General features: G+C 41.4%; 1 protein-coding gene across 1 annotated transcript in view; it reads left to right on the plus strand.

Annotated features, from left to right (window-relative positions):
• Nucleotides 1-9,694: 9,694 nt before the first annotated feature.
• The window catches only part of ALAS2 (5'-aminolevulinate synthase 2), a 16,661-nt gene continuing 16,170 nt past the window's right edge, over nucleotides 9,695-10,185 (plus strand). The window contains exon 1 of the mRNA XM_044911605.1: nucleotides 9,695-9,704. Within this exon, the coding sequence (XP_044767540.1) occupies nucleotides 9,695-9,704 (10 nt within the window). The remainder of the gene's footprint in view (nucleotides 9,705-10,185) is intronic.

Consider the following 10,185-nt stretch of genomic DNA (forward strand, 5'->3'; position numbering starts at 1 on the left):
GGCCTGTAATTCTCCTTTTGAGTGGAGCCTTGTCTGGTTTTGGAATCAAGGTAATGCTGGCTTTGTAGAAAGAGTTTGGAAGTTTTCCTTCCATTTCTATTTTTTGGAACAGTTGGAGAAGAATAGGTATGAACTCTTCTTTAAATGTCTGGTAGAATTCCCCTGGGTAGCCATCTGGCCCAGGACTTTTGTTTGTTGGGAGATTTTTGATTACTGATTCAATTTCTTTGCAGGTTATGGGTCTATTCAGGTTTTCTATTTCTTCCTGTTTCAGTTTCTGTAGTTTGTAAGTTTCTAGGAATTTGTCCAATTCTTCCAGGTTGCCCAGTTTGTTGGCATATAATTTTTCATAGTATTCTCTTATAATTGTATTTCTGTGGTGTTGCTTGTGATATCTCCTCTTTCATTCATGATTTTATCTATTTGGGTCCTTTCTCTTTTCTTTTTTGATAAGTCTGGGGGATATCAGACTTATCAAAGTCTGATAAATTGATAAACCAGAAGCTAGGGGTTTATCAATTTTATTAATTATTTCAAAGAACCAGCTCTTAGTTTCATTGATCTGTTCTACTGTTTTTTTTTGTTTGTTTCTATATCGTTTATTTCTGCTCTAACTTTTATTATTTCTGTACTTCTGCTGACTTTAGGCTTTACTTGCTGTTCCTTTCTAGCTCCTTCAGGTGTAAGGTTAGGTTGTGTATTTGAGACTTTTCTTGCTTCTTGAGGAAGGCTGGTATTACAATATACTTCCCTCTTAGGACTGCCTTTGCTGCATCCCAAAGGTTTTGGACAATCATGTTTTCATTTTCATTTGCTTCCATGTACTTTTAAAAAATTTCTTCTTTAATTTCCTAGTTAACCCATTCTTTAATAGGATGTTCTTTAACTTCCATTTGTTTGTGGTCTTTCCAAGTTGTTTTCTTGTGGTTGACTTCATGTTTCATAGTGTTGTGGTCTGAAAATAGGCATGGTATGATCTCAATCATTTTGTACTTGTTGAGGGCTGATTTGTGACCCAATATGTGATCTATTCTGGAGAATGTACCATGTGCACTTGAAAAGAATGTGTATTCTACTGTTTGAAGATGAAATATTCTGAATATATCTGTTAGGTCCATCTGGTCCAGTATGTCATTCAAAGCCACTGTTTCCTTATTGATTTTCTTTTTAGATGATCTGTCCAGTGCTGTAAGTGGGATGTTAAAGTCCCCTACTATTTTGGTATTATTATCCATCAATTTCTTTATTTTTTATCTTTATTTTTAGAGAGAGTAGGAAGGAGGGACAGAGGGAGAGAGGGAGAGAAAGAATCTTTAAGCAGGCTCCATGCCCAGTGTGGGGCCTGATGCAGGGCTCTATTTCATGACCCTAAGATCATGACCTGAGCCAAAATTAAGAGTCAGATGTTTAACTGACTGAGCCACTCACATGTCCCCACCTTTATGTTTATTATCAATTGATTTATATATTTGGGGGCTCCCAAGTTGGGGGCATAAAGAGTTACAATTGTTAAATCTTCTTGATGGATAGACCCCATAATTATGATATAATGCCCTTTTTCATCTCTTGTTACAGTCTTTGGTATAAAATCTAGTTTGTCTAATATAATTATGGTTACTCCAGCTTTCTTTTGACATCCATTAACATGATAGATGGCTCTCCATCCTCTCATTTTCAATCTGCAGGTGTCTTTAGGTCTAAAATTAGTCTTTTGTAGGCAGCATATAGATGGGTCTTGGTTTTTTTAATCCATTCTGATACCCTATGTCTTTTGATTTCATCATTTAGTCCATTTACATTCAAAGTGATTATTGAAAGATAAATTTAGTGCCATTGTATTACCTGTAGAGTTGGTGTTTCTGGTGTTGTTCTCTGGTCCTTTCTAGTCTTTGTTACTTTTGGCCTCCCCCCCCCCAAATTGTCCCCCTTAATATTTCCTGCAGGGCTGGTTTAGTGATCATGAACTCCCTTAGTTTTTGTTTGTCTGGGAAACTCTTTGTCTCTCCTTTTAATCTGAATGACAGCCTTGCTGGATAAAGTATTCTTGGCTGCATATTTTTCCCATTCAGCACATTGAATATATCCTGCCATTCTCTTCTGGCCTTCCATGTTTGTGTGGAGAGATCTGCTGCAAACCTGATCTGTCTTCCCTTGTAGGTTAAAGGCTTTTTCCCCCCTTTTTCCCCTTGCTGCTTTCAGGATTCTTTCCTTGTCTATTTTGTGAATTTGACTATGATATACTTTGGTGATGGTTGGCTTTTGTTGAATTTAGTGGGCATTCTCTGTGCTTCTTGGATTTTGATGTCTGTGTCCTCTCCCAGATTAGGTAAGTTTTCAGCTATAATTTGCTTGAATAAACCCCTTCTCTCTCTTCATCTTCTGGGACTCCTATGATATGAATGTTATTATGTTTTAATAAGTCGCTGAGTTCCCCAAGTCTACCTTTGTGATCCATTACCTTTCTTTCCCTCTTCTTTTCAGCTTCATTATTTTCCATAGTGTTTATCTTCTCTATCACTGAATCATTCTTCTGCTTTGTCCATCCTTGTTTATATGACATCCATTTGGGATTGCATCTTGGTTACAGCATTTTTAATTTTGGCCTAACTAGATTTTAGTTCTTTTCTCTCTGCAGTAAGGGATTCTCTAGTGTCTTCTATGATTTTCTCAAGCCTGGCTAGTATCTTTTTAATTGCTGTTTTAAATTCTAGCTCAGACATTGTACTTAGATCTGTATTGGTTAAATCTCTTGCTGTGAGTTCTACTTCCTGTTCTTTCTTTTGGGGTGAATTTCTCCATCCTGTCATTTCATCCAGAAAAAAAAAACAAAACTAGTTCCTAGGTGTGTCTTAGTCTGCTTGTTAAAAGAAGCTAGATCTAAAAATAAACATTAAATAAATAAATAAAATTTAAAAATAAGAATAAAAGATACATATATAATATATATGAATAAAAAGTTTAAAAATAATAATAAATAATTTTAAAAGTAATCAAAAAATAAGAAAAAATGAAACAAAAAAGATAAAGATAAAAGGAAAAGGGAAGCTAGATCCTATTTCCCCTAGAGCTGAAGCTTTTGGCACTCTGATCAGTAGACTCGTTGTGAGCGAGATATTTGTGCTGGTCTTCTGGGAGAGGAGCCTGTTGCCCTGATTCTCAGGGGGACTTGCCCTAGTGGAGATGTGCCTTCAGGGCACAGGGTGGTGGAGCTTGGTATAAGCAGCTCCGGCCTCCACTAGGTGGCACTGTTTTGCCCCCTGAAGGCTTTCAGCGCTGATGGGCGGTATAGGAATGGTGGCACCCTACTCCCTAGCCCAGAAGCTGAGAGTTCACACCCCCACTCTTCAGGAAGCCCTCACAGAAGAGCAATCAATCACCCTTCTTGTGTCCCCAGCTTCCATCAGAACCCTGCCTTCATCCTGCCTGTGTCTGAGCTGTTTTATCTCAGGAGTGCCACGGGGTTTCAAAACTCCAATTTTTAGGTACTCCCATGGTGCGACCTGGTTTGATCCTCTGGGGGAGGGTCTCACCTTGCTTTTGCAGTTTGCCCGCCATGCCGGGAAAATGGTCACATGACTGCCCAGTGGGTTCAAAGTTTATGGCAAGTTGGAGCAGAGAGCCAGCACCCAGGCTTACTGCCCTCAGCCAGAGTCCCTGCTCCTATGCTGGGAACAGTGCAGCATGTTGGTGCCACCTGTTCTTCTTGCAACCCAGGGGATCCTCAGACCACACTGTCTACTCCTGGGTCTCCACCTCACTTCCCCACCTGAGCACCTTTAAGCCAGGCATGACCCCGGTGGTGGAGGACTTCTAAAATTTCAGATTTTATACTCTGCTACTTATAATACTCTGTGGTAGTCTCCATAAGCAGGGCTCCTTCCCTTCTGCAGTACCCACAGTTATATCTCTCCCAAATCAACTCTCTGCTCCTCCTACCTTAGAGAAGTTACTCACTTTTCTACTTGTAGACTTGCAGTTTTGTTCTCTCAGCCTCAGATTGATTTCTTGGGTGTTCTGAAAGATATGATAATTATCTAGCTGTGTTTGAGGGACAAGGCAAGCTTGGGGTTCCCCTCCTCTGCTATTTTAACTCCTAAGCTGTAACTACCTTCTTCTACTACCCATTCTGTATTCTCTATGCCTTCAGCAAGCACCTCAGCTGACCGTGCTGCTTTACCTGATGGGGTGACCCAAACTTTTATTCCTGAAGTGTCTGGGCCATTACTAATCCTGTCTGAATTGAGTTGTTGCTGTTTTCCATTGACCTTAATCACAGGGCATGGTAATACTAAGAGATGCCCTAAGGGATTGTCTGTATACCCAACACACTATTCCTTACAACCATTGTGGAGCAGTAGTCCAATTTCCCCTTTGTAGTTAGGATTAATTACCACAGCCAGCATAGTAACTCTCTTCTTTGCCTTTCAGAGGCATGAAGAGCCCAAGTTGGCCAAGCAGCAGTCTTAACTTTGAACTCAGTTGGATCATTGGTGTGTCTCCTAATGGAAGCATTCCTCCCTCTGAAACTAAGGCCTCTAGGCCAGCAGAGCATAAAATTGTAGGAACAGGAAGCAAACATTTTGCTAGTTGGCCACCAGGGATAATAGTGAGTAGTACCACTCCCATTTCCACCCCCTAATTCCTGGACCTAATTCCTGGTTATGGCAGAAATGACACCATATACTGGACACTGATTCAGAACATATATAGCCTTCTGAAGAACCTTGCTCCAGCCCTGCAAGGTATTGGCATCTGGCTAGCACTGTAACTGAGTTTTTAAAAGGCCATTCTACTGCTCCATCAAGATAGATGCTCTGGGATGGTAGAGAACATGGTAAGACCAGTGAATTCCATAAACATGGGCCCATTGATGCTCTTCTTTTGCTGTGAAGTGAATTCTTTGATCTGAAGCAATGTTGTATGGAATACCATGACAATGATGGGGCATTCTGAAAGGCCGCAGATGGCAGTTTTGGCAGAAACATTGTGTGAAGCAAAGGGCAAATTCATATCCAGATTAAGTGTCTATTCCAGTAAAGAAAAAGCACTGCCTCTTCCATGATGGAAGTGGTTCAATTTAACCAACCTGCCACCAAGTACCTGGCTGATCACCCTGGAGAATGGTGCCATACTGGGGGCTCAGTGTTGGTCTCTGCTGCTGGCAGGTTGGGCACTCAGTGGTGGCCATAGCCAGGCCAGCTTTAGTGAGTAGAAGTCCATGTTGCAGAGCCCATGCATAATCTCCACCTCTGCCACTATGGTCATTTTGTTCATGAGTCCATTGGGTGATGAGACAGAGGTGGGGTGGCTGGGGAATGAGGCTGGCTGGTATCCACAGAATGGGTCATCCCATCCACTTGATTATTAAAATCTTCTGCTGAGGTCACCCTTTGATGAGCATTCACATAGGACACAAATATCTTCATGTGTTTTTGCCCATTCAGAGAAGTCTATCCACATACCTCTTCCCCAGATTTCTTTGTTGCCAATTTTTTAATCATGTTTCTTCTAAGTGCCTGAACATCCTGACAAACCACTGCCCACAGCCCATGAGCCAATATATAATCACACATCTGGACATTTCTCCTTCCAAGCAAAGTGAACAGCGAGGTGCACTACCCAAAGTTCTGCCTACTGAGAATGACACTGCCATTCACCACTGCCTTCAGGGATGTCCCAGAAAGGGGCTATAGTGCTACAACTGTCCACTTTTGGGTGGTGCTGAATATTGTGCAGAACCATCATAAACCAGGCCCGAGTCTTCTCTCCCTCTGTCAACTGATCATAGGGAACTCCCCATGAGACTAGTGCAGGCTGGGAGAGAGAAGGCAGTGTAGCAGGAATGGGGACCGTGGACATTTGGGCTACTTCTCAATGTAACTTATTTGTGCCTTCAGGGCCTTCCTGGGCCCAGTCACGCATATACCACTTCCATTTGATGATGGAGTGCTGCTGTGCACAACCAACTTTATGTCTTGGTGGGTGAGATAACACCCAGTATATGATAGGCAGCTGAGGCCACATGATAGGTTGGTGGCTTGTGGTAAAGTGTTCATTCTCTACTAAGGCCTAGTAGCAGACCAAGAGCTGTTTCTCAGAAGGAGAGTTATCTGTGGGTGATGGCAGGGCCTTGGTCCAAAATCTTAAAGGCCTGTGCTGCTGCAATTCACCTATAGGAACCTACCAAAGGCTCCAAACAGCACCCCTATCTGCCACTGACACTTCAAGCACCAATGGATCTCTAGGATCATATGGTCCCAGTGGCAGAGCAGCTTGCACAGCAGTCTGAATCAGTTGTAGAGCCTTCTCTTGTTCTGATCCCCACTCAAAACTAGCAGCTTTTGGGGTCACTCAGTATATGGGCTGGAGTGACACACCCAAATGAGGAATATATTGCCTTGTCAATCCAAAGAGGCTCACTAGGCATTGTGCCTCTTTCTTGGTTGTAAGAGGGCCAGGTGGAACCACTTATCTTTTACCTTAGAAAGGATATCTTGCCATGCCCCCACCATTAGACCCCAGAAATTTCAGTGCATTCTGAGAGAAATCACTCCATGCTGGGATTTCTGAGGAGGAAGTGACTTTGGAGCTAGGTCTTAAGATACATGGGATTTCAAAATGTCAGACCAGGAGGCACACAATGTCTTTTAAAGGTGGTTAGTAACCAATTCAGTTTGAGCGTTCCTGGAAGACAGTAATGAGAAATAGAGCTGCAGGGATACTTTAGGGCCAGAATAGCCTTGACCATCAAGGAAAGATATCAAACAGTAGGGCCCTTTTAGATCCCACCAAAGATGTGACCCAAATGCCATCTGCCTCAGGTTAAGCTGGCAACAAAGGAAAGGACAGACAAGAGAGTGGGGGGAATGAAAATATTTATTAATGTGTTATTGGATTAATCTAAATGTGATATGGTTGTGACCTAAATTTGAGAGCTGGCAGTGGTATTTGAGAGGCTATAGGGACCAGACACTCAAGGAACAATCAGAAAGTCATGGGAATCCCAGGACATTTGGGGGCATGGTGGTGGGATATACTAAGATATAAAGAAATGTGAGCAAGCTACACTTTTGGTGGTGGAGATTAATTTAAATTTAGCTATATTGATTATGAGTTGGCAGTGAAACTTACCAGAGCAAATGTTCAGCAAGGGGTAGAGAATTGCAGGACTGGAATTCAAGGCAGTGGTGAGAACAAAAATACCAATCTAATAGTATTCATATGCTTAAAAGCAATGTTTGAGGGATGAGAATCCCAAGGCAGAGAGCATAGACCTAGACTGATGTGAGTAGAGGCCCAAGGACTGAACTGGAGAAATATTTGCTGGGTTGGAGGTGTGATGAAGAGGAACAGCTAACAAAATATGCCAGGTTGTGCTCAAACAGGCAAGAGAAAAAGTAGGAAGGCAAAACATCAGAGAAAGGAAAGAGAAAGCTCCCAGGAGTGGTAGTTAATAGAGCTCCATGCTGTTGAGAGCTAAAAGAGGATAACTGAGAAAAGGCATCTACTGAATTTATTAACCAGGGTGTGAGATAACCAAATTAAACCTGCCTCTCCATGGGAATGAAAAGAAAAGTGCTATCAAGTAGTAGAAAATAAACAGTAGGATTGACAGCATGGTTGATTCCAGTCATTCGATCACACTGAAATTCCATGCTCAGAATCAGGAAACCCAATGCAAAGTTATCACACTAAAGTAGCCCCCAAATCACCTGTTGAAGCTTCAGAATAATGGCATTGCTTTTCTTTCTTCTTCTGACATAGTTCTTTGCCTTTCCATGCAACCATAGAACGGGTTCCACAGTATGGCTGCTCAGATCAAGCTACAGTTAAAAATTCCTGTAAAGATCTGGAGCTGGACAGTGGTTTCTCAGTATCTCTATACCTGCTTTGCTGTCACTCTCACAATCTGCTCCATCTGGGTTCTAGTTTCATTATAGCCCTGTCCCTTAACCAGCCACTTCTGGCAGTGAGTGCAGCTTAAAGATCTCTGGTGACAGTCACTCCTTAGCACAACAGTACTGTAGGGCATGTCTTCTTTCCTGAAGTACCAAGCTCTTTCTTCCAAGATGTTCAAAATTCCCTTCCTACCTTTGTCATCCAGCGTACCCCTTTATTGGTCCTCCTTAGGACAACTACTTTGCATGAAAGCAAGCTGCTTCTCAAATGCCAAGCTGTGTCTGACCAATGTATAGCTCAGGCCCCATATCTTATAGTCATTTTGGGCTGCTATAACAGATACCATAGACTGGGTGGCTTATAAACAACACAGATTTATTCATCACAGCTCTGGAGGATGGGAAGTCCAAGACCGAGGCACAGGCAGATTTGGTGTCTGGCAAGAATCTTCTTTGTGGTTTCTGGGTGGACATCTTCTAGCTGTATTCTCCCATGGAGGAAAGAGGGTAGAGGTGCTCTCTAGGGTCTCTCTTATAAAGGCAATAATCACCTTCCAAAGACTCTACCTCCTAATATCATTACTTCGGGGATTAGGTTTCAACATATGAATTTTGAGGAGGACACAAACATTCAGTCTATAGCAGCTTGTGTTCTATAATGCTATTAGGAGAGAGTTCTCCTCTAACAGACTTCCTGTTGTCCAGAAAGGCAGCAATTTAACAACTTCTCAAACCATGGTGAGTCTGGATGTTTTCAGAATTTGATCCTAAAATATGACATGGGAAAGGTAAGCTGAGGGTGGGATGAAGCATCCAAAGCACTCTCTGTTATTAAGGGAATTTGTTAGAGGAAGATGATTTCCTCCTGTAGGTGCTGGCATCAAGGCTCAGCTTTGTTCACTAAGGCCATACTTTGAATCAAAGTCTTTTCAACACTTTGCCAGAAGGCCTGCTGTCTGATCCATCCCTGCTGTAATTTGCTTGAATCCATTCTGGAGACCATCCCACAGGTGAGTTTCCTATTTCACCTTTTTTTTTCTGGTTCATCGAACCAATCTTTGAGGGCCTACCATGTGCTTTGAGGATACAGAACTGAACCAGGCAGACATGGATCCTTTTTCATGGAGGTCATAGTCTAGAGGGGAAGTAGATGTTACATTCATAAATATCTAAATGTTTATTTTATTTCAATATTGATGATTGTCACAAAGCAAAAGTACAAGTTGCTTTGGAAACATAACAGAGAGACCTCAACAAACCTGGATGGCCAGAGGCGGCTTCCCTGGGAAAGTGACATTTAAACTGAAAGGTGAAAGTTGAGTAGGAGTTATCCATGTGAATAAGTAAAGTAAGGGAATCTCAGGCAAAAGGAAGACCATGTGAAAAGGCCTGAATCAAGAAGGATCTTGGTGTATTTCAGGATCTGAAAGACCTGGAGATCTGAAAGACCATGAGCATTGAGGGTTTATTGAGTGAGGAGGAAAGTGATATGAGATGAGCCTGGAGAGATAGAGCTTTGATAATTCAAAGCCTTATGGGCTGGACTAAGGATCTCACACATTATCCTAAAAGCAATAGGTAGCCTTCCCTGGCCAACCAGGCCCTTTGTGCCCCTCACTATATATTCCCAAACATCTTGTACTTGTATTTTGCAACATTCATCTCACTTGAAATTAAATGCTTGCATAGTTGTGCTTAATCACACAGACTATCATAGGGTATGGAGTAGGACAGTAATGTAATAAAAACTACAAGTTAAAATAAAAATTTAAATCTAATTATAAATTTATGTCACCATGGATCACAGTGGGTCTAGAATGGATACTGAGAGGTCACAATGAGGCTCTTACAATAATCCAGATAGGAAAAGATGGTTGCTCTAACAGTCGCATTGAAGGTGGAGCTAACTGGACAAATCCTAGATCTAGTTCAGAGGGGAGGTTTTGGTGATGGCTTGGCTGTGTATAGTGTTGGAAAGGAGACATCAGAGTTAACTAGAAAACTATATAATTAAATGAGTTATGTTAACTATGCTGGAATTAAAATAAACACTTAATAAAAATATATAAAATAATCCAGCAAATTGGGATAAAGAATAAAATGGAGCTGGGAAACAAGAGGCATAAAAAAAGAAATGAAAACTATATAATTAGGAGGGGAAGATTATGAGATAATATTTGAAATGCCAAGTTTTTTTGTTTTTTTCTTTTTTTTTAAATTTTATTATGTTATGTTAGTTACCATACATCATTAGTTTTTGATGTGTGATCCACGATCAATTGTTTTT

Source organism: Neomonachus schauinslandi, chromosome X (assembly GCF_002201575.2).
Source record: "Neomonachus schauinslandi chromosome X, ASM220157v2, whole genome shotgun sequence".
Classification (NCBI taxonomy): Eukaryota; Metazoa; Chordata; class Mammalia; order Carnivora; family Phocidae; genus Neomonachus; species Neomonachus schauinslandi.